General features: G+C 43.2%; 1 protein-coding gene across 4 annotated transcripts in view; it reads right to left on the bottom strand.

Annotated features, from left to right (window-relative positions):
• Window positions 1-25496, bottom strand: part of RPS6KC1 (ribosomal protein S6 kinase C1) — a 190369-nt gene that overhangs the window by 155846 nt on the left and 9027 nt on the right. For all 4 annotated transcript variants that reach the window (XR_012902918.1, XM_075925178.1, XM_075925179.1 and 1 more), the window contains exon 3: window positions 10884-11004. Coding sequence is in view for 3 of the 4 variants with exons in the window: in XM_075925178.1 (XP_075781293.1) it covers window positions 10884-11004 (121 nt within the window). In the remaining variant the exon portion in view is untranslated. The remainder of the gene's footprint in view (window positions 1-10883; window positions 11005-25496) is intronic.

The raw sequence follows: 25496 nt of genomic DNA, 5'->3' as shown, positions 1-25496 counted from the left end.
GAAGGTGCTTGGGGGAAGGTGCTTGGGGGGAGGGGGAAAAAAGGGGGAAGGCATCAAGAGACAGGGTGGAGGAAAGACAAATGGCAGGGAGCCAAGTACAGACAACGAGGGAAAGAGCAGGAGGGGAGGTGTCAGTGGGAGGGGGGACAGGGTGATGCTGGGAAAGGAGAGGGGAAGGGCATTGGCGGCTGGAGGGGGAGGTGCTGGGAGAAGGCTTGAAAGAAGAGGTGGGCACGAGAAAGGTGGGGATGGAGCAAGTAATGTGAGGGCACAGGGGGCAGGAGGGGAACGGGGCAGAGAGTGGTGAGGGGATGGGCATCAGGGAAAAAGAGGGCAAAGGGGGCAGGGGCAGTAAAAGAAGGGGGAAGCACCAGGAGAGTGCAGGGCTAAGGGAAGGTGAAGGTGCCAGGAGATTCTGGGGTGAAGCAGAAGGGCAGACACCTGCAGGGGAAGGACCAGCACCAGAGGAGAGAGGCAGGGCAGGTGTGTAGAGGGAGGTGTTAGAAGAGGCGTAGCTCACATGATCAGAGTGGGGCTACTGGAGGAGTGGGCACAGGGGGAAAAGAAGGGCTGGTGGAGGGGGGCAGGTTGCAGGAGGGCTGAGGGCAGTGAGAAGGGCAGGAGTCAGGACAGCAGAGGAGGGTGAGGAGTTGGGGGGCAGCAGGCATAAGGGAAGATGATGGAGCAAGGAGAGGAGACATGGCAGCAGAGAGAAAAGGTAAAGGTTTATAAAATATTTATTAATAACTTGGTATGCTGCCCATTGCCAGTTTGTTTGCACCCCGTGGTGCAGTTTGGGTTTATGTGGGGATCAACACATGGCCGGCGAGTGGGAGCCAAAACAAAAAAGTAGTCAGTGTAATGATCTTCTGTTGATATGTGTTTTAGTAGTTAAATTCTTAGACTGTCATTGCTCATGAAACGTGCTGTCACATGGATAGAAATCGGGTAAATGTTGCATTTTATTAATATAAGCAGAACTGACTTAAATGGGGCCTGTGTGTTGTGTAGTCTTGCCTTAATCTTTGTATTCATGCCTGTCAGTGTGAGAGAAGCTATTTGTATATATTTGCTTGCATATGCATCCACACTTAAGTTGAGGCCATCAGCATGTTCTGTAAATATCAGTGTGGCCCCTGGGGCTTCCAAAGTTGAGTTGCCCTAACTCATCCCTGACAGGTGTCTGTCTAACCTGGTTTAAATATCTCCAGTGATGGAGATTCCACAATCTCACTAGGCAATTTATTCCAGTGTTAACCACCCTGACAGGCAGGAAGTTTTTCCTAATGTCCAACCTAAACCTCCCTTGCCTCAATTTAAGCCCACTGCTTCTCATCCTAACCTCAGAGGCCAAGCAGAACAATTTTTCTTCCTCTTCCTTATGATACTCTTTTAGATACTTGAAGCTGCTCTCATGTCCCTTTTCGGTCTTCTCTTTTCCAAGGTAAACAAGGCCAATTCCTTCAGCCTTGCCTCATATCTCATGTTCTCTAGACCTTTCATCATTTGTGTTGATCTTCTCTGGACTTTCTCCAGATTCTCCACGTTTCCTGAAATGTGGCGCCCAGAACTGGACATGACACTCCAGCTGGGGCCTAATGTAGATGGCTCATTCCCTGCCTAGGGGATGTGAGACTGGGCGGGTTAATTTCCAATCCTCCTGTTTATTCTTTTCCTAAGCCAGGAGGGCACGGTAGTTCTGATGGGGGTTCTGCAGGTAGGCAGCCCGCACTGCCCCCTGCTTGAAACCTTGTGCAGGTGTTAAACAGCTGTCCAGCCCACCCTAGAGGTGACTGCATTTCAGCATGCCTGAAGCACCAGCAATGGACAGGAGAATGGCTCCAGGCATGGTTTGTCCATGACTACTTCACTCCCGTTGATGGGCCTCAGCCTCTTTCCTTCCACTCCTCCCGCTTTGCAATGGGGCTGTAGACTCTGGGGGGAGAGGGGTGGAGGCAGAGAGGTGTCTCCCTGCAGCAGATGTAGACATGCCTCTGTATTAATCATTCTCTCATTGAGGTTTTTAGCTTTGTAGTGAGTCCTTTTATATGGAAACTTTGTATTATGTCTTGGCAAAATAGTCCCTAGGAAAAAAGTGAGGCAGAGACTGTCCCTGTGGGGTGAATGAGGTGGGAATGGATAAGGTGGAAGGTGAGCACCTCTGGGCAGTTGCAAAGGTTGGAGAGGGAATGGAAGCCAGATCCAAGATCAATGAGCCCTGGGAAGTGGGCCGATGGAAAGGAGACTGGACCTGTGGATGCCTTGGGGGTCAGCAGCAAGGGCCTGCTTTGGGAAGCCCCCTCTTTGGAGGTGAATGTGGCAGCATTGAGACACCATCCAAAAGCAGGCACCACAGACACTAACTGCAGATTCATGGGACGGCTCTCACAGATCTTGCACATGCATAAGATGATAGATCTGCAGGAGGGGGGGCAGTGGCGTATTGAGGGGGCCGGAGGGGTCAGTTGCCCCTGGGAGAAAAATAATATAAAATGTAGTTAAAAATAGATGTCACACGTTTTTAAAAGGAATACCCTATCTCCTGCCTTTTGTCTATTTTGGTCTCTTTAGGCCCCGGGTTAAAATTTTCAAAAGCACTTGAGTGACTAAAGTCATTTTTGAAAATTGGACTTGGAAATCTAAGCCCAGATTTTCAAAGGTAATTAAGCTCCTAAAGCTTGGATCTTCAAAGATATCTATCTGATCTTTCCACACCTTTGAAAATCTGGTCATAAGTGTCCTAGTCAGTTCTGAACGTGAGATGTAGGAGCCCAGTCCTAATTCCTAAAGTTTTTTTTTTAATTTGAACATTTATCTACACTAATTACCCTCCTTTCTCTTTCACTATCCAATAAATGCATGGATCAAAATTATAGGTGCTTTCTGAATATGCTGACTTGAGAGTGGAAAGATTTCATATTGTCATGTGTGATTCCTGGTAACCCATCTCAAATATGAAAAACTAGGTTGATACCTGTTCATATCAGGAGCTGTTGAATTCAGTTCACCATTTGCAGTATCTCATTAGGATGTTTAGTGGAGAAGATATTGGGTTTTTTTTTATTTATACTGCGGGCAAAGCATGGGCTCACAAGAATTCCTCCATTGTCTTACCATGAGTATCAAAACATTTGGTGTTTTTCTAAAGGCCTGGAGTCTATTGATTATGTAGGAATCTCAACTTTCATTTAAAAAAGTTCTCTATACTTCTGGGCCTTACAGCTAAGGAGGAAAGCTTTAAAACATGAGCCCTAAAATACTCAAGAAACAAAAGGCCAATAAAAACCCAACATGTTTTATTTTTAAAAAAATCTTATGATTTGTAGACCATTCTCATAACTTTGTGTAGGTGTTCCTTGTGATTTTGGGGTTGGCAATACTGCTCTTTGATTGGTGAATTTAGAGAGGTCTCTCCCTTCAGTTTCCCTTTCCACCCTCCTTTTTTGTCACAGGTCATCAGAGAATCATAGAGACAATGGAGAGTAGGGTGAGTCCATGACTATGGTTAATGACTGGTCAGGGTGACTAACTATTATCAGCCAATGGTCTGAATGAGCCATCTACTGCCATCTGTTAATCAACTGTAGGAAAAGGCTTCAGGAGCAGACCTTATTTATATAGACAACTTACTTTGCCACAGAGATCAGTAGACACACTTGCTGTGTCAAGGTGATCAATTTTGGCTCTTTTGGGTTGAAATTCACTTAAGACTTGGAGCTGGGAGAATGAAATGTTGTTATCCATACTGTATGGTTAAAAGGTTTAAGACCTGAACCTAATATAACCTGGCTTAGGGTCTACCATAACTTGAACACTAAGCGAAGGGTAGTGAGTCACATCTAACAAAGTCACAGAAGATGGAAACAGGTTTTATTTCTGGTGGTGTAGAGTCTATTTGGGAGTCTTCAATTATATCTGATACTTTACATCCAGTGTTTAAAGGCAGAGCTGACTAGAATCAATTGAGAGTCCTTGTCTTGTCTCAGTAATTGATTGAGCAAAAATCATTGATAAAATCTTGTGTAGACTGACCTTGGACTCAACGTGCAGGCAATATGTGTTGAAGGGCAGTGCAAAGGAGGCAATGGTGGGGAGGTACCATATTACCTAGTGAAATCATTGGTGCTGAAATCACTAAGGACTGGAATTTGACCACAGAACTGACACTTTCTTAAAGACTCCATTTTTGCAATTTAAAAAGTAAATCAATGTAACAGAAAACTGCAACACTCTCTGGTAACTTTTTAAAAATCAAACTTTAATTGAAAGAATTGGATAGTTTGCAATTGAAAATATTTGACCTACACTTAAGGCAACTGATTTAATTTTGTGTAAAATTTTGCATAAGAAAGGATGGCTTTTTTTTTTTTTAAATGTTCAACTATCTTGATATACATTTTGATCAGATCTACTTCTGATGTGATATTTGTGTGTGGTTGTGGTTTTGTGTGTGTTTTGCTCAACAAAAAATCCTGGGGGGGGGGGCCGCCAAAACGGTTTGAATTGGGCCCTGCACTTCCTAAAGCCGGCCCTGCCAGCAACTAACCCTATAGACCAGTAGGCTGGAATTTTTCCAGCCCTGGTCTAGGCTCACAAATCAGTTTTTGGAGTGGGGAGTGTATTGTTTTTCTAAACTAACAAGGCAAGAACGGGGCGGGGGGGGGAGAGTCTCACCTCAGTAAACTGCAGTGACTGAAACAGCACAATTTTTTAAGTCTAAACTCTTAAATACAACTCAAGACTTAAATAACAGAAACATTCTGAAAAGGTGTCAAAGAGCCAAATAGACTGGAACCTACATCAACACAAAACGCATACTGAATATTTGAACTGTTCCATGAAGTGATTGCAAAACTTTTCAGCTCATCAACTCTTGCTGTCTCAGTTGGGCCACTAGCAATTACAATACATGGAGATAAGAGGTGGAAATAATAGATCACAGTGGCTTGGCTGTGCACTATATGCAAGTGCATGCACTTATGTAAAGCCATGTAAAAAAGCATTTTTTTTATTGACTGCAGTAAAAAAAAAAAAATGATCACACTGATGGCCCACATTTCCTACACTCTGACCCCTGATACTCTCAAGTGGGCAATCTTATGCTGCTTCTGTATTTGGATGGCACAGCCTTTCGGTTCTCAACCATTAAAGGCTAGGTTCGCAAAGCGATTTAGATGCCTAACTTCTCAATCAAACCTATTAAGAACATAAGAACGGCCATAGTGGGTCAGACCAAATGTCCATCTAGCCCAGTAGCCTGTCTGCCGACAGTGGCCAGTGCCAGGTGCCCCAGAGGGGGTGGACTGAAGACAATGATCAAGCGATTTGTCTCCTGCCATTCTTCTCCATCCTTTGACAAACAAAGGCCAGGGGCACCATTCCTTACTCTCTGGCTAATTGCCTTTTATGGACCTAACCTCCATGAATTTATCTAACTCTTTTTTAAACTCTGTTATAGTCCTAGCCTTCACAGCCTCCTCTGGCAAGGAGTTCCACAGGTTGACAATGAGCTGTGTGAAGAAGAACTTTCTTTTATTAGTTTTGAACCTGCTACCCCTTAATTTCATTTGGTGTCCTCTAGTTCTTATATTATGGGAACAAGTAAATAACTTTTCTTTATTCACCCTCTCCACACACTCATGATTTTATATACCTCTATCATAACCCCCCTCAGTCAGGCTCCTCTTTTCTAAACTGAAAAGTCCCAGTCTCTTTAGCCTCTCCTCATATGGGACCCGTTCCAAACCCCTAATCATTTTAGTTGTTCTTTTCTGAACCTTTTCTAATGCCAAAAAATCTTTTTTGAGGTGAGGAGACCACATCTGTATGCAATATTCAAGATGTGGATGTACTATAAGTTTTATATAGGGGCAGTATTCTGGCACTTTTGAAAACCCACCTAGCTGCTTATCTGATACTGACTTTTGCTTATCTTTGAAAATCTGTCCTTTAGTGTTTTCAAACAGATTTCTTGCCTGAAGCCTTTTTATCCTAAAATCATCACTGCCACCTTCAATTCTCTGAACCTCTTAGACAAACTAGAATAGTAAATTCTCAGGGATACCACCATGTCTTCTATTTTTTCTCCAGTACTGTGCACATCCACAATGCTACCTAAATAAGAGTAATACCCTTGATGTGCAAATATGTGAACTGCCGTGCATAAAGATTACAATGGGTCAAAACTAGTACCTCAAATCATGCTTCATGGTTATGCAGGAATCAAAATGAATCTCTACAGCCAAACTGACAATGCTAATTTCCTAGATACAAATACTAGAATACCTTAACAATAACAGACACATGACAATTCAAAGTTTTAACAGCTGGCTCCGTTAACAGCACTTTAAAGTCCCATGATCCATGCCAATGTGTTTTTTCCTGTGCGGAGGGTGGGAAAAGTTCAGGTGAAGTACAGGAAAGCAATATGAAATTTTCCCCAATGGGTTTCATCCTGTGATGTAACCAGCACTATTGGACCAGAATTACACACACACATACACGACAGCTTTTCGTTTGCAAAAGTTGTAGGACTAAAGCATGAAACAAAAACATTTCAGTTCAGCAGATTCCTCAATTATTTATTCCTCTAAAGGTGGAAAAATACCATAGTTTTTCCATTTCCACTCTGTTCTTGATGCCCCAGTGTTCACTTCAACTAAGTGCTACAACATGGAACACCGTGCAAGTTTAATATTTTCTGAACAGAAAATAAGAGCAGTTGTAACAGCTGATAAAGCTCATTGGTAAACTGCATCATCTATTTTTGTACCAAAAAAAGTTTTAAAAAATACATACATATTTTAAAGAGTCAGCAGCCAATGGCAATGCTAACAAATACGCTACCATAAGGAGGACAAAAAATCACCGGATGGAAGGAAGAATACAGCACAGCACTAACTGTTAATTCCTCAACTGGAATAAAAGGCAAATTCGCCCATTTTTATTCATTTTTTATTTTCAAACACATAAATTATCATTTTATACATTACCTCTTTTCTTGTGCTTTTCTCTTGCTCTTATTTCAAATGCATTTTTTTTAAGAAAGGCTCTTTGTACAAGAAGCAAAAAATAACTACACTGAATACTTTTGTAGATTCCCTCCCCTTACCCTCTGAACTGTAGTCACTTTTGTTTGTATAAAACAATAGACTAAGGGTGTCTTTCAGAAGAAAGATTTCACCCACAATTCTACTCCACTTCACAGGGCTTAAGCAAGCCTGCAAAGTGTCAGACTTAAGATTTCTGTCCATTTTAATTACTTTTAAAATCTCTTTCCCAGGAACTCTCAGTTTCTTTTTTGGGCATCTTAGCCTATAATGCTTTTCATATTTATCTTCTCTCCACTCCTAGAGCATATATTTGTTTTCAATTTAAATCTTGGACAAAAAATATCAGCTCTGAAAGTTACTTTGCCCATGATCATGCTACTCTGTAAATTAGTTATGTAAATCAGCTCAAAATTCTATTGACAATGTATTCTCCACTTAACATTGCAGCATGCAAGTGCTGACATGGCACCGATATTGGCTCCACATCCAATTTCACAGATAAGCTAAATAAAAATAAAGTTGACAGCAATTATTTGGAAGAGAGCAAAAGCCTCTGTAATACTTTAGGGGGTTCTATGCAAGAACCCATAAAATCCACATCACAACTCAATTTTCTTGTAATCACTTACATGTTTCATAGCCACGATTAGTTATCAGAGGTAAACACCATTTTGTGTAAATGCAACAGGATCAGGTAACACACAGTGACCCCTACAATTAAGGTTACTTTACATTCTTCATTATCAGACCCTGATTTCAGTAGCTTTTTAAAACAATTTTTTGAAAGTTTAACTATTCAGGCTAAACTTTTCCAAAATGGGCACCTGCCTCAAAATGAGTTGTATTTGGAAAGTTTCAGCTGAACCATTCTCTGAATAAGTCTGGTGCTCTATGGGACAAAATTGTAGTATATGATCATGTAATGGAAATCTATTATAATGTACACACACAAGGGGGTCAAATTAAAATTGAACCATCTAAATTCTAGCATTTCCAAACTTTCAAGTGCTTGATTTTGCAACCTAAGCCTTCTTTTAAAATAAGTTTCTATGTGCAATGGTAAGTAGAGGATACAAAAAATGCACATTGTATCTTGACAAAACAAAGAAAAACTAATGAATGTGGTAATTCTGCCAAGAAATAAAGACCAATTCTGCAGTCATAGTGAGTGACGCTCTTTCATTAAAGTTTACAGGATTTTTGAGCATAGAGTGGGGTCTGATTTGTGCATGATCACTGTCAAGAGACTACCAAAAATGTCCTAAAACTATTATAATAGACAGGTCCTTAAAGTATCCATTAGCTTTGAGGTATCACTTCAGGATACTAATTCAATTAATTCAAAACATTAATGAGAATTAGATTTTTATTTTCAGTCTAACTACTTACATTTTAAAAAATCCAGACTGTTCTTAACTAAGAAGTTAGGTATTTATTTATAAAAGTTTCATGTGTTTGCCTTTTCATCAAAACAATGAGAAGTCCTATGGCACCTTAAAGACTAACACATTTATTTAGGCATAAGCTTTTGTGGGCTAATGCCCACTACATCAGATTCATGAAGTGGAAACTTCAGTTTGGCAAGGTATTTATAGGGTACTATACACACAGGCATGATTAAGAGACGTTAGTATTGCCACTGAATTATAATTATTTTTTTAAAAAATCCTTACAGTTAGAATTTTCGGTTGGGAACATCGAGTGTTAAGCTTTGTCAGTTTGAAATTTGGCAAAAAATGATATAATCGCTTTTAATCTTAAAAACAAAATTATAATGGCTAAAATGTAATTATTTTGAAAATTATGCACACACATACATACAAGTGTTTCCTAGGTACTCATATAGGGATAAGCAAAGTGCCTAGTACTGGCAATATCCTGCTCTAGTATTGACAACGCCCTCAAGCATTCCTAAATTCCACACACATAATATCTCAGAAAGAGAATGAATGAAGTAAGAGAACATAGCCCCATTTTATCCCGCTGAGCACAAAGATATCTGAATTTGTAACCCAGAAATGTCTCTAACCCATTTTAGAGAGGGAGGTTCCTACAGCAGTTAGGCTCAGTTTCAACTACATAATAAATATCTATGGAAAGTAGAGGTTTATTCTTAATTGACACAGCTGGGGTATAGCTATGGAACCTATTTTCCCTTTGATGTTTTAAAGGTAATAGGAATCATATGCACTTACTGAAGTGTGCTTAGTACGCTATAAAAAAATCTACAGTAAGCTTAAGGCTGTGTCAAAAAAAACCCACAAGCAATTCTATATTGAGGAAATCAAGCCCATCTCTCCTTAAAACACAGCACATTAATCTACTAGAAAACCTGAATATTATATTTCTTTGGGACAAAAACAGTTTGGAACTTTTTTGGATTTATTATAATTATGCAGTTAATTCCAAGAAAACTTCCAATTCCTGGAGTTGTTTCAATTTTTCAGAAGTTCATTTACTTTCATTTTTAAAGCTTCATCACCTATGTCAAAAGATAATCCTCAAATATTTTTTACAAAAATATTTCAGAAAAACACTCTAAAAAACAGGTTCTATTTAATAGCTCACATTTTCTGGAGCTCTTCCTTTTCTTGTTTTTATTACTAAAGGACAATAATACAGAGATAAAATCTAGGTTTCTTAGAGCTAGTTAGTTCTTGCTCCTTATTCCTCACTTTAACTTATAATCTTCTGATGCAATATTTGATTGCTCTGATGCAATAATCAATTTCTCTAAATATAATTAATAGCAAAAATATACAGTAATTAAATAAAACTGGAAATTAACATCAAATGTAAATTAATTTCCTAAGACACAAAAATCTTTTCCTTCGCTAAATGTTTACTAATTTAATATTAAAAAATCTTGAAAAATTACAACCACCTTTTCTGGAGTAAGAACAAATGTGAAATTATTTTTTAGCTGACAATATAGAAGTGTTCACCATACAACTAATACTAGTTATATACAGTAAAACTCCAACAGTCCGGCATCCAGTTGTCCGGCACTTCTGATAGTCCGGCATCAACTCACAGCCAGGCCACCGTGAGCCGCATGCATGTTCACGGCCCATGCCGTTCCGCTCATAGTCCCCAGCACACACAGCGTCTAGCCTGCATGTGCTAGCTTTGGGCAGCTGCTTCGGGACCCGGACATAAGTTTGGAGGAGAAGGGAGACTGGGTGACAGCAGGGAGGGGAGATGTTTGGCTCTGGGGAAGGGAAGGAGAGGAGGGGAATTGGGGTGCACATGATATCCCGGCCAACTCACTGAAAAGCCGGCCGCTCAGCGCACGTGCCCCAGCGCCTGAAGAGAGACGGGCAGCTGTACCGGCGGCTCCGGGACCCGAGCATAATGTGGGTAGAGGGATTGGGCTGGGAGTATGCCCCCTTATAATACCTGCTGGTACTCCAGCATATCCGATAACCCGGCACCATCTAAGTCCCAAAGGTGCTGGATTATTGGAAGTCTACTGTACTGCAAACTGCTCAGAACAGGGAACTCAAGATTTTATGCCTGTGAAGTGTAACATGCATCCATACACACACAAAAGACATCATTGTTTATCTGAAGCAAACAAGAGGATATGGTCTAAGTTAGTCAGATATCTTCAGAACAAATCACATTTTTAAACCATGGAACTGCGATCCATCCCATATATTATTAAGATCCTCATAAGACAAAAGGAGTTGACTATTAAAACCAACATAAGTTTTATCAATTGCACATACAAAGGAGTGGCTGACCGCCTTGAGAATGAGATATATTTATGACTCATTAGCTATTATCAAACAATTCAATTTCAGCAATTCAAAAAGAAGATATGCTTACCAAATACTATTGCTTTGGCAAAAGGTGGAAACAATTCTGTATGCTTATATATGTTGTTATGAATTTGCCAGAGATCTTTGTGCAGTTTCTTAAAGTCACTGTATCTTTTCCAAACGACTATCTGAAGCAGAAAAAGGAAAAAAGCATGAAAGAGTTTAACAACACTTTGTAATAACTGTGGCTAAGTATGTCTGAAAGAAGGAGCATTTTATCATTATTGCACGAGATCATCCAAAAATCTTTAAGAAAATCAACAGGCTGTCTTAATCCATATTAAATTTTAAGGTGTAACAGTGACAAACACATGGCTTCGCAGACCACTTTGAAAAACACTGATCTAGAAACATCCCAGCTACTCTACAAATTTTAAACATGTTATAACTACCTCTACTCATACAGTTATGGCTCAAATTCTACTAAACTTAGGCCTAGACTATACTATAAACATAGGCTGAGGTAAGCCAATTTGCATCAATCTAGTTGTGCATGTCTATACTCGTTTCTCCCACCGATATAAGTGCTCCTTTATACTGCAGTATCTCTCTTGACACTAAAGATTTACCTCTTGATGAAAGTCCTACGGAGTGGGTGTGTCTAGACTACAGGGTTTTGTCGACAAAAGTGGACTTTTGTTGACAAAACTATACCTGCGTCCACACTGCCTTTGAGTTATGTCGACATAACGTCGACAAAACTCAGCAGTTTTGTCGACGTATGTAAACCTCATTCTATGAGGAATAACGCCTTTTGTTGACAGAGTTCTGTCGATAGAAGGCATTATTGCATCTACACTGTCCTTTGCGTCCACACTGTTATGTCGACAAAGCGGCTTACTTTGTCGACAGAACTGGCTGTAGTCTAGACGCTCTTTGTCAACAGAAGCTTTGTCAACAGTTTCTGTCGACAAAACCCTGTAGTCTAGATACACCCTGATGGACAAATGTTGTCGGATGCAGGTGGAGAATACCACTGGAAGCATTTAGTCACAAACCTGCACATAGGCAGCCCAGGTGTGATGGCCGTCTGTCTGCTGAATTGGAACAGCAGCAGCTCCCGTATCCGGCCTGGGCGTCAAAGCAGCCCTATTTAGGGACCGCGCTGCTTTCTTCAAAAGAAGACGGGGGAGAGAAAATAATCCCTAAACACAGTTTGTTCCAACTGCGCCCTGTCGCCTAAGTGCGACCAACTGGATATCCAATTTTTGCAGTCACAAGGGAAAAACGACTAAGCAGAAACTACGCTTTACATCCTGGAACGTATGCACACTTCTTGATCATGATGACTCCCATGAATGTAGGACAGCAATCATTGGTAGAGAACTTGCATGTTATAAAATTGATGTAGCAGCTTTAAGTAAAACACGTATTTCTGGTACCAGCCGGTTCACAGAGGTTGGAGCAGGCTACTCATTCTACTGTGTGGGCTACCCTGAGGGTTATTCAAAGCAAGCAGAAGTTGGCTTTGCCATCAGGACACCACTAGTCCCCCAGCTTGAATCCAAGCCACATGCCATCAGTCCTCGCTTTATGACCGCAAAGCTTAGACTGAGACAGGGACAATGCCTTGTACTTGTTAGTGCATATGCGCCCACTTTGACAGCTGCAGATGATGAAAAGGAGGCTTTCAACACTAGACTGAATTCAGTGATCTCTTCAGTACCTTTTAAATCAAAGCTATATATACACTGGGTGATTTTAATGCTAGAGTTGGTCAGGGCTATATCACATGGCCAAAGGCGCTTGGACATCATGGTATTGGAAGTGAGAACTCAAATGGCACTCTTCTTCTTCAAACTTGTGCACAGCATGAGCTTGCTATTGCAAGCACATTCTTCCAACAGGCAAACAAATACAAAGCAACTTGGATGCACCCTCGGTCTAAGCATTAGCATATGACTGACTATCTCAGCACAAAACAAAGAGATCTTTATGATGTCAAGTTGACTCATGCAATGCGTGGCACTGGCTCCTGGTCCAACCACTACATGGTACACAGTTTTATCTCCTTGAACCTTTGTCTACCAAAATGTCACCATTCTGCTATATGCTGCAAAAAGCTAGATGTAAGTAAACTTGAAATACCTGAGACACAAGTGCTGTTTCAACACAGTCTTGATGCTTTCTTAGGCATCCACAATGAAGGCCCAGAATGGTCACCCACTATTGAGGAGGACTGGATTGACATCAAAGAAACAACCTACAGAACTGCTGTTGAGATCCTTGGTTTCCAAAAACGCAGGCATAAGAACTGGTTTCATGACAAGGACAGAGATGCCCAAGCTCTTCTTAATAAGATGTATGTTACACATCTGGCTTGGATCAACAATAAAGAGAATGCCTCCAGGAAATCGGCATATATTCAAGCTAAACAGGAGGCACAAGTCAAATTACAGCAAATGAAAGAGGACTGGTGGAAATATCAAGCAGTTCAACTTCAAGATGCGGCTGACAGACATGGCTTTAAAGCATTTTATGACGGGCTGAGGGCAGTTTATGGGCCACGCATTGCTGGCTGTACACCAGTGTGCTCCACTGATGGCCTTACTTTGATCTCAGATAGTGCTAAAATCCTTGACCGCTGGGCTGAACATTTCCACACAGTATTGAACCAGACCTCAACTTTTGACAGCAGCGTTCTTGAAGAGATTCCTCAGTGGGCTAATGATTTACAGTTGGACATTCCATTAACTCTTGATGAAGTCCAAAAAGCTGTTAATCAGATGAAATCTGGAAAGGCACCTGGCAGTGGTGCAATTCCATCAGAAATTTATAAAACTGCTAGGGGCCAGCTGATGTACCGCCTCACCCATTTATTTAGCATCATTTGGGAGACGGAGCTAGTCCCCTAGGACTTCAAAGATGCCCTGACTGTACATATATATAAGAGGAAAGGTGACTGTGCATGTTTTGATGACCATCGGGGCATCTCTCTGCTCTCTATAGCTGGTAAGATCATGGCCCGCATCCTTTGCAACCAGCTTTCGCTATATGTGTTCAAAAATAGCATAATTCCTGAAAACCAGTGTGGATTTTGTGCCGGTTGAGGCACTGCTGCTATGATATTTACAGCCAGACAGATACAAGAGAAATGTAGAGGGCAAAATCAGGACTTCTGTGTGATTTTCACTGACTTGACCATGGCGTTGGACACGGTCAACAGAATGGGCTCTGGAAAATGCTTGGGTAAATTGGCTGTCCTGAAAAATTCAACATTGTTCGGTCTGTCCATGATGGCATGCTTGGTCACATCCTTAACAATGGAGAGACATCAGCACCTTTTGCAATATCAAACAATACAAAGCAAGTATGTGTCCTTGCTCCTCTCCCATTCAACATCTACTTTTCAATGATGCTGTTAGTTGCTTTTAAGGATTGCACGTTGGGCATACCTATTCAGTTCTGAACCGATGGCAGTATTTTCAATCTCCAGAAATTCCAGGCTCCTACCAAAGTGGTTACTACAACTATTCATGACCTTCTGTGCTGATGACTGTGCACTGTTGGCTTATTCAGAGAAGGATGCACAGGAGCCTTTTGATCACTTTGTTACTTCTGCTCACCGCTTTGGACTCACAGTGAACCTCAAGACGACAGAAGTTATGCCTCAGCCTGTCTGGAAAGAGCCCAGCACTCTAGTGATCACTGCTGCTAGTACAGTCCTTAAGGCTGTTTATACTTCCCAGGTAGCAGAACTTGTCCTGTCCTCTAGCATAGACGTTACATATCTGCTCGATTGGCCAAAGCCAGTGCTGCCTTTGGAAAATTTACCAAACGTCTATGAAATGACCATGGTATCAAACTCCATACCAAGATGGCAAGTTTATCCTGAATACCCTGCTGTATGGCTCGGAGTCATGGACAATGTATCGTCACCATGTTTTGAAGCTTGATCAGTTCCATATGCGTTATCTGAGGAAGACTGCCCACGTGAATTGGTGGGACAAAATTCCTAATACGGAGGTTCTTAAGCTGTATGGTGTCATGGGCGTGGAAGCAATGCTTATGAACAAACAGTTTCTCTGGATTGGTCACGTTATGAGGATGGATGATACATGGATACCAAAGATGGTCTTCTATAGCCAGCTTGCTCATGGAAAGCACTCTATTGGTGTTCAGTATATAGACATCTTAAAGGCCAATATAAAGTCATGTGGCATATCTCCCAATGATCTGGAAACTCTAGTTCAGGACACATTGTCCTGGCGGCAAACCACTGCACAGGCTCTTAATTGCTTTGAGAGTCAGCGTATCCAGGCATTACAGGAAAAGCGGAGGATCCGAAAAGAATGTACTACACCTGCAGCTGGCAGTTTTCTATGTAATATCTGTAATCGGCTCTGCCGATCAAGGATTGGGTTAGTCGCTCATCAATGGCATCACAGAAGATGAGATCCGTTGATTGATGGCTCAGTCCAAGATACTGCCACAGTAACATCACTTCCCCAAGTAACATTGGGCCATGGTTGATGTACTAAGACCAACACAGCGCAAGCACAGATGTTATGTAACCTGCAAGTACAGATGTTATGTAACCTGCTGGAGCCTATGTCAAAACCAACAGCACTCCAGCAGGTGTCTCACAATGCCAGACACTGACCTGGCTGGTTGCAATCATGAATTCCACAGCCCAGGCATCTGGGACTGGAAGCCATCCACCCATTTTAAAACCCTTTGAATTTTTGAAATGCCTTTTCCTGGCTGTCCAGCCTGGTGAGGACACCTAGTAGATGCTTACACTATTTACTACGTGGTTACTAGTTACACAATTTGCCACTTGGTGAGGACATTGCAGATGCAGCACTGTTGCACACAACTGCCCAGTTGAAGTTGTTAGGTACATACTCCAAACTAGGGGTGGGCAAAATATGATCTGCAGGCCAGATCCAGCCTGGCAAGCCACCAGATCCGGCCTGCAAGAGCCTCAGGTGGCTCCCTGCCTGCCCCCCCTTGCTCAGTACTCAGTGAAGCCAGTTACAGCAGTGCCATATGCTTCTGTGAATGCTGAGAGCATGGAGGGAGGGGGTAGAGGATTCTCACACTGATCCTCCCCCAGTAGCTCCCACTGGCCAGTTTCCAGCTAATAGCAGCTGCCTGTTTGCAGGACAGGCAGCATGTGAAGTGCCCCTCCCCCCTCATCCGCCAGGCTCACATGGCCCCTGTAGCTGCTGTGAGCAGTACCGGGGTGTGGAAGGCGGGGACCCTGGTTAAGCAACCTGCTGGGCTGCTGGCTGGGAGCCACTCAAGTAAGGTCTCCCAGCCAGAGCCTGTCTCTGGCACCTCAGCCCCTCGCTCCCCCCAACCTGCTGCTCCCCTCCTCAATGTAATCCAAACCTTCTACACTCCTGCTTCAGCCACCATACATTTTCCCAGACACTGAACCCCCCCCCCCAAACCCTTCCTCAGGTCACAACCACCTACCAGACTCTGCACCCCAATCCACTATCTCTGGTCACAGAGCCCACCCCTTCTGGGGTGGCCCATGACCACTTCTGAAGTTCATGAAGTGATCCCCCTTCAAAAATTATTTCCCACCCCTGCTCCAGACACTCTCCAGCCTGGAACAGACAGGAGATATTGGATCTCCTGGGCCTGTGGGAAGAAGAGAGAGTGCAGGCACAGCTACAGACCAGCTGTTAGAAATGTCAATATCTCTAAGCAAACTGCTCAGGAGATGCAGACAGGGATGAGCAGCAGTGCTGCATGAAAGCCACAGAACAATAATAGGCACCTGAGAAGGCCAGGGAACAATATTCCCTCTAAAGTCCGTGGCCACGCACAAAAAAATTCTAAGCCCGCCCACCTCCTTCACATAGCCACGCAACCGCACTCACCTACCAGGTGGATCTAGAAGGTGAGTGGCGAAGCTGCTCCAACGGCTGGAGCCACATGGTGGGCAGGGCTGAGGCTGCTACTCTGGCAGCTGGAACTGTGTTGGGAGCCACCTATTTCAAGTGCTGCTGGGCTTTGGGGTCACTTGGCGGGCCAGCAGGTGGCTGCCACAGGGCTTTGGGACCACTTGGCAGGTGAGCGGGTGGATGCCACCAGAGTTTGGGGCCACTTGGCGGGCCAGCAGGTAGCTGCCACGGGGGTTTGGGGCGGTGGGTGGCTGCTGCCAGGGCTTGGAACCTCTTGGTGGGCCTTTGGATGGCTGCTGCTGGGGCCTGGGACCGTTTGGTGGGCCAGTAGGCAGCTGCAGGCAGGCAGCTGCCACCAGCGTTCAGAGCTGCGGGCTGCCACCAGAATTTGCAGCCACGTGGCGGCCTAGATTTGGGCCTATAGGTGGCTGCTGCCGGGGTTTGCAGCCACATGCTGGCAGCCGCTGGAGTTTGTGGCCACGGGCACGTGGGGTGCTACCACCAGGAGTTGAGGTAGCGGGAGGGTTGCTGATCTGGTCTGTGTGGCTCAAACACTGGGGTGGAGGTGAGGGAATCAGAAAAAGACAGAATCAAAAAGACAGAATCAGATGAAGTGAGAGCAAAATCAGCATGTCTGGAGTGGGACTGATTCTGCTGTCACACAGCGGTAAGTCACCAATAGTGATAAAATAGGTATGCAAATAAATGTTTACACTTCTTTTAAAAAAGAACAAATGCACACAAAATAGCATTTTGGAGCTTTTTCTGTTTATAAATGTATATTCTGATGCATTAGAAATGGAATCACTCTGTTTTGAACTGTCCTTGAAGACTAAAGTGTAGGGTTATTACAGCTTAACATGTTTGGTGTTAGATTTCATTCTCCCAACTTATACTGAAATAAAATAATCTTTAAAAATGGAAGGAAAAAGAGATTTGCTGTAATCATAAACTGTGGAATATGGAAAATCTAAACATTCCTCAGTATTACACAAAGCAAAACCACGGTCCATCTAAAACATACCTGTCTGTATCACCCTTAGCTTTAAAAAGAGAGTCAGGGTGAGAGGAAAGGTTCTGATTGTCAACCAGAAACCAGAAGCTGCTGGTGGTGCTTCTAATAGTAGCAATACCAGTGCAGGCAGGAACAACTCTTCCTTTGTATTCTTCCTTGAAACAGTAATTAACCTGAAATTATTACTTTTTAGGTGCCCTCTGTGAAACTATTCATTGTGAAATTGTTACTACTAAATGCAACTAAAACTCTTGTCAAATGCATTCTTCATCTCCTAGTAGTGGCAAAAGCATTATTTACCAGCATACCATAAGCTTCTTGTGCTTTTGCCATAATTACATGAGTCATTAATGGTACCCATTTCTGGTTATTCTTCCCAATACGGGCCAGGAGACACATTCAATTTTCCTCTATAGCTAAAGTAAAAGTCGTCCTGTATTACATTAGTGTAATTTTGAGTCTGCATGTTCCTTTGGAAGACCCAATGAATTAACTGTAGATGCACATGGATAATAAATAGTTCTCCCCAGGTAGTGATTTATCTGGCTAGGACACTGTAGAAGTGTCTTTAACTATACACTGAAGACAGTTGTCTAAATATCAAGCATGAATTGGCCCAGTGATGGCTCATGTACATGTGATTCTGTTATTGTCAGCATGTGCGCACAGGGTTCTGAGAAGCTGCAGTTTTCAGGCTGCTGTGGCTCACTTGTCTGTTCAGCAGGCTTGGCTATGTCTACACTGGCCACTGAACGACAAAGCTCATGTCCTTCAGCGGTGTTACCCCTTGCCTCCCAAGGCAAAAGTTTTGTGTGCTCAGTGTGTGATGGGTGGGAGCGCTCTCGTGCTGACAGCTTGAATGCTGCTCATTGGGGGAAAGTATTTTGTCAGCAAAGAGCTGATAAACAGCAGTTGCACTGCCTGACTTTTAGCGGCATGCATGTGTTGTCGCCGATCCCAGGAGCTAGTGCCCTGCCAAGCCCGTCGGAGTATGGGGGCAAAGAGGGCAGTTTCCTTGGGACTCACTGATGACAAAGGGCCTGGGGTGCTGGCCACTGCCACCACAGTATGAGCTGGGCTGCAGTGTGCTGCTTCTTGGCCTCCTATGACTTCTATGGAACTATGGACAGCGCAGATGTAGAGCAGCCTTGAGGCTCATCTAACATACTGAAAACTTTGCAGTATTTTCTTTTTATTTGACTTCATATTAAATAAACATTTAAAGATATGTACCTTGTTAATTATACCTTGTTTTAGTATTCCTTCTTCCACAGCATTGTAATTTTATATAAATTTATATAAATAAAAATAAAATTAATAACTTGGGAGTCCTGATGGCACACATCCGAACAAGTGAATGCGAGCTCAGTGTTGGTGCATAAAATTCACTCTACTCATAGGTGGAATGTCTTCGAGGGAACTCTGCCAGGGAGGCCAACAGTCCATCTGGTGCTGAGCTGCAGACTTGCCACTTTTACAAAGAACTGCGAGTTGCACTAGATGGAGACTCCACCATTAGAGCCCTGCACAGAAGCAATATTTATATCCATGGGTGTGGCTATTCATGGTCAGAAAGAAGATATCTGAGGAGCTGCAGGGCTCTATAGGAGATGCAGACTGCTGCATGAAAGGGACTCCTCTCTGGAAGCGTGCAAGCTGCTTGCACGTACTAGCATAGGGCCACAGTGCGGTTTGGGTTTATGCAGGGCTCAACACAGGTGGGATCCTTTGAACATGGCCTCCACTGGGAACACCCTCCACAATAGCAAGGCATCTCCCAGGCAGGGTGAGCATTGAAAGACTCACAGGAATCTAGGCATGCCACAAACCAGGACTTGTTTGAAACTCCAATGCAGTTCAGTCAGCCCCAAGAAAACAAGCACAAGAGAGCCTGATGAAAAGGAAAAGCCCTCCGATAAGCATGAAAATGATTTCTTATTACAGGAATGTACTAATGGCACCCTCAACTTAGCAGGATACAGCTATCGACTTTTCATTAAATTTATTCTCACTAGAAGTAGCCATACAAAGAAGCGGGCTTTTTATCCTCTGGATAGTTATGTATGGGGGCTATAGAGAATAGTTTATATACATTTGGGGGCCACCAGCTTGAGTTGAGGGAGGCTTAGCCTCCTCTGGTCTATGATAACCACCGCTCATGCTAAAGGAGATACAGCTATAGTCTCCACCACTGAGCTGGTATCTAAATCTTTCCTTGCTGTTACTGAGGTGACAGGTGTACAGCGTCAAGAGCCAGGGAACAAGAGGTAGGCTGGGTCCCCCAGGATCACTATTGGCATTTCAAACTCTCTAAGACGATAAGGTAATTGCTGAGAAACTAAATGAATTCTTTGCTTTGGCCTTTACGGCTGAGGATGGAGTTAGGGAGATTCCAAACCTAAACAATTTTTTTTAGCTGACAAATCTGAGGAATTGCTCCAGACTGAGGTGTCACTAGAGGAGTTTCAGAATAAACTGATAAAACTTCACAGTAACAAGTCAGCAGGACCGGACGCCATTCACCCAAGAATTCTGAAAGAAGTCAAATATGAAACTGTGCAACTATTAACTGGGGTTTGTAACCTATCCTTTACATCAAGCTTCTGTATCTAATGACTGGAAGATAGCTAATGTGATGCCAATATTTAAAAAGGGCTCTAGAGGTGATCCTGTCAATTACACACCGGTAAGACACATAGATGAACATAATTTGCTGGGGAAAAGTCAACATGGTTTCTGTAAAGGGAAATCATGCCTTACTAATCTGCTAGAGTTCTTTGGGAGGGGGGCCAACAAACATGTGGACAAAGGGGAAGCCAGCAGCTATAGTGTACTTAGATTTCCATAAAGCCTTTGAAAAGGTCCCTCACCAAAGGCTCTCACGTCAAGTACATTGTCATGGGATAAAAGGGAAGGGCCTCTCATGGATTGATAACTGGTATTGTTTTTATTAAAAAGAAAGGAAACAAAGGATAGGAAGAAATGGTCAGTTTTCAGAATGGAGACTGATGTCCTCCAAGAGTCCGTACTGGGACTGATCATATTCAACCGATTTATAAATCATCTGGGAAAAGGGGTAAACAGTGAGGTGGACAAATTTGCAGACAATACTAAACTGCTCAAGATAGCTAAGACCAAAGCAGACTGTGAAGAGCTTCAAAAATATCTCACCAAACTAAGTGATTGAGCAACAAAATGGCAAATTAAATGTAATGTTGATAAATTTTAAGTAATGCACATTGGAAAAAATAATCCCAACTATATATACAATATGATGGGGACTAATTTAGCTACAACTACTCGAGAGATCTTGGAGTCATTGTGGATAGTTCTCTGAAAACATCCGCTCAGTGTGCAGCGGCAGTCAAAAAATCAAATAGAATGTTAGAAGTAATTTAAAAAGGGATAGAGAATATCTTATTGCCTCTATATAAAATCATGGTACACCCACATCTTGAATACTGCATACAGATGTGATTGCCTCATCTCAAAAAGATATACTGGCATTAGAAAAGATTCAGAAAAGGGCAACAAAAACGATTAGAGGTTTGGAATGGGTCCCATATGAAAAGACTGGGACTTCTTAGCTTAGAAAAAAGGAGACTAAGGCAGGTATGATAGAGGTCTATAAATCATGACTGGTGTTGAAAAAGTGAATAAGGAAGTGTTATTTACTGGTTCCCATAACATAAGAACTAGGGGTCACCAAATGAAATTAATAGGTAGCAGGTTTAAAACAAACAAAAGGAAGTTTTTCTTCACACAGTGCATAGTTGGCCTGTGGAACTCCTTGCCAGAGGAGGTTATGAAGGGCAGGACTATAACAGCGTTCAAGAAGGAACTAGATAAATTCATAGAGGTTGGGTCCATCAATGGCTACTAGCCAGGATGGGTAGGAATGGTGTCCCTTGCCTCGGTTAGAAGCTGGGAATGGATGACAGGAGAGAGACCACTTGATGATTCCCTAGTCTGTTCACTCCCTCTGAGGGATCTGGCATTGGGATACTGAGCTAGATGGACCTTTGGTCTGATCCAGTATGGCCGTTCTTATGTTCTAACATCACCAACAGTAACAGACCAGTTTAAGAAAGTCCCTGCTTGTAGCTTTCTGGAAAGTCCTGTTTTTACAGATGGGAGCATCATGCACCCTCTGTCCCTTTTAGAGCTGTAAAGGGAGGGATAGGTCAGGGGTTTGAGCACTGGCCTGTTAAACTGTGAGTTAAATCCTTGAAGGGGCCATTTAGGGATCTGGGGCAAATCTGTCAGAGATGGTACTTGGTCCTGCTGTGAGGGCAGGGGACTGGAATCAGCTGTTCTGGCTCCCGCCCCATCCCAGACACTGCATCTCACCTTTTACTACATTTAAATGACACAGCCACAGCGGGGTTAATTCCCAGGGCCAGAAGCAAACTCCGCTGCAGCTCTAATTTCCCTCCTTATCGACTAATCAATGGAAATTCCAATGACCACTCAATTAGCTGATTAAATGAAATTTAACATCCCTACTGGCCAGCCAGCACTGATGTTGGTAAGATATCCCTGGTGATCCAACAATGCTTGCATAACCATAGAAAAATAGTCCTCTCTGTTTTATGACTCTGTAGCAAGGTGAGCTGGTGCCACAGTAGGAATGTGTGCACCATCTATCACTCCACCACAGTGTGGGAATCCCACTGCTGCAAATCCATCCTCAATATCCTCCACTGCAGGAGATAATTTATAGCTTTGAACACTTGCATGACAGCTGCCCCTGAAGCAGGTCTTCCAACTATGAAATTATTTCCAACTGACTAGTAGCAATCCTGTGTTGTAAGTTTCTAGTATGATAGCCATTTGTTTCTCCACTGTAAACGCAGCTCTCCTTTTAGTCTCTCTGGGTATGTCTACACTACCCCGCTAGTTCGAACTACCGGGGTAATGTAGGCATACCGCACTTGCAAATGAAGCCCGGGATTTGAATTTCCCGGGCTTCATTTGCATAAGCGGGGCTCCGCCATTTTTAAATCCCCGCTCGTTCGAACCCTGTGCCGCGCGGCTACACGCGGCACGAACTAGGTAGTTCGAACTAGGCTTCCTAGTTCGAACTACCGTTACTCCTCATTCCACGAGGAGTAACGGTAGTTCGAACTAGGAAGCCTAGTTCGAACTACCTAGTTCGTGCCGCGTGTAGCCACGCGGCCCAGGGTTCGAACGAGCGGGGATTTAAAAATGGCGGAGCCCTGCTTATGCAAATGAAGCCCGGGAAATTCAAATCCCGGGCTTCATTTGCAAGTGCGGTATGCCTACATTACCCTCCTAGTTTGAACTAGGAGGGTAGTGTAGACATACCCTCTGAGCTGAAGCAAACCCTTCACATAGATTCACAATTACAGACCTGTGCATCCAAAAGTTCTGCAGCTATTGCTCATCAACCCTAGCCTGCATTATGACAATTCCAACAGTGAATGTTTGTTTCTTGGACCCAGAATGGTGCTCCACCATCAGCAGATGATCTATGAACACCACTATCAACCCTGAATTCCCACAATTATGTCACATGCCAATTCAGTTTTTCTTACAGCTCTGCAAATAACTAAGGATTGTATGTCCAGTGCTTGCTACACTTATGACAATAATGCAGAGTTGCGCAGCCTGCCTGCTTCTGCCAAAGATGTCAGACAGCAAGAATGGCCACCTGAGTTTTAGGCTTTTAAAAAAAAAAGTACAAAAATAAGGGGACATAGAGGGCATTGTGTGATGGATTAAGTATAGCTGTAGCCATGTGGGTTGCAAGCTATGAAAGAGACAGTGTGAGTGAAAAGTTGGCCCAGTAAAAGATATTGCTTCACATACCTTCTCTAATTATAGCATGGAAACAGTTGCAAGCTGGGAAGTTTATTCCTTGCTCCTAGCTACGGCGTGTAACCTGTTTCTGCTCCACCATGCATTGCCAGCACTTTCTGAAAGACAGTGATGAGCTTCACACTTGGAAACCTACCCATGATGCACTGCACTGTGAACCAATACAAGCACCCGGTGATTGCATGAAGCACCAATACAAGGAGCCTAGTATGCAAGTATACAAGCAATATACTAACTATGGTGTCTTTACGCCAACAAACGTGTGCCAGCAAAAGTTAGCAGTATAAGTACACTCTGGCTACGTCTACACTGGCATAATTTTGCGCAAATACTTTTAACGCAAGAGTTTTTGCATTAAAAGTATTTGCACAAGAGAGCGTCTACACTGGCATGTGCTTTTGTGCAAGAGATGTGCTTTTGCGCAAAAGCATCCATGCCAGTGTAGACGCTCTCTTGCGCAAGAAAGCTCCGATGGCCATTTTAGCCATCAGGCTTTCTTGCACAAGAAATTAACATTGCCTGTCTATACTGGCCTCTTGCACAAGAACAGTTACGCAAGAGGGCTTATCCCTGAGCGGGAGCGTCAGAGTATTTGCGCAAGAAGCACTGATTTTATACATTAGAATGTCAGTGTTCTTGCGCAAGTACATGCGGCCAGTGTAGACAGGTGGCAAGATTTTGCGCAAAAGCAAGTGCTTTTGCGCAAAATCTTGCCAATGTAGACACAGCCTCTTTGTAGTTCTCAGGTCTCAGGAGAACAAAGCAAGAAATCTAGCTCCTGATGGAGGTTGGATGCACACCTGGCTCCTAGACAGGCATGCACGCGTTAGTACAGCTAAAAATGATCCTAACTTTAGCAACTGAAAACTAAGAGCTACTCAGGATCTACCTATTTACTAAAATTTGTGTAGACTATAAAATTCAAGAGTCTGCCCATTAAAAACATCAGAAAAAACAAGCAAAAAACTACACAGAAAATCCAGAGGGTGCACAAAAACTTAGCCAGTTGTGGAACTGGCAACTAGCTTTTCGAGAAAACACAAGAGTTTAAACCCACTTTCCAATGCAGTCCCAGGTATGGAGTCAATATCTGGGAGCTTCATAGTAGACATGTTAAAGTTTAACCAAATAACCATTTAACCGATATGCTAATACTTATCTGTTAAATTGAGCTGGCTCCTGAATCCAGGTGGGCAAGGACTGGCAACCCTGCTCCTAGAGAGGCTGCGCTGTGGGCTCTAAGCTTCATACTGCAGAGCCCGAAGTGCGAGTAACCGCAGAGATTTGTAGAGATTACATGGTTTAAGGATGTGAAGTGTAAATGACTAGACAATTAACCGATAAACCTAGGCTTATTGATTAATCTAGTCAACTACTCACATTTCCCACCCCCCTGCAAGCCAACTTAAAAGCCAGTTCCCCCACAGCACTGCTTCACGGTGCCTCCTCCCCTGCCCCCAAACTACTGCTTCCAATCAAAGGCAGCAGCATGAGGGGTGGGGCACCAGGGAAGGCTGCCACAAAGCAGCCTTTGCCCGCAGAAGACCCTGTCCACAGGGGGTCCCAGCTCCCCGCAGACAGGGGATGCTGTCAGAGCAATCTCTGTCAGCAGCGAGTGTGGACCCCCCACGGACAGGGGCTGTTTCACGGTAGCCTCCCCTGCCCCCTTTCCCGCCCCCAGAAGCCTCTATCTGCAGGGAGCTTGGATCCCCTGCAAATAGGGGACAACCCTACAGGGACTTCTATGACTCATCCCATCACACAAGTATTTCTCATTGACCAGAGAATCACCCCCCCCCATAGCTGAAATAGAGAAACACCTTAAAAGATAGCTACATGTCATATTCTGAAGTATTTAGAAGTCAAAATACAGCAGACCCTCTCTTCAAGGCTATGCTAAAGG

Source organism: Pelodiscus sinensis, chromosome 3, assembly GCF_049634645.1.
Source record: "Pelodiscus sinensis isolate JC-2024 chromosome 3, ASM4963464v1, whole genome shotgun sequence".
NCBI classification, from domain to species: domain Eukaryota; kingdom Metazoa; phylum Chordata; order Testudines; family Trionychidae; genus Pelodiscus; species Pelodiscus sinensis.
This window is presented reverse-complemented; position numbering and strand designations above follow the sequence as displayed.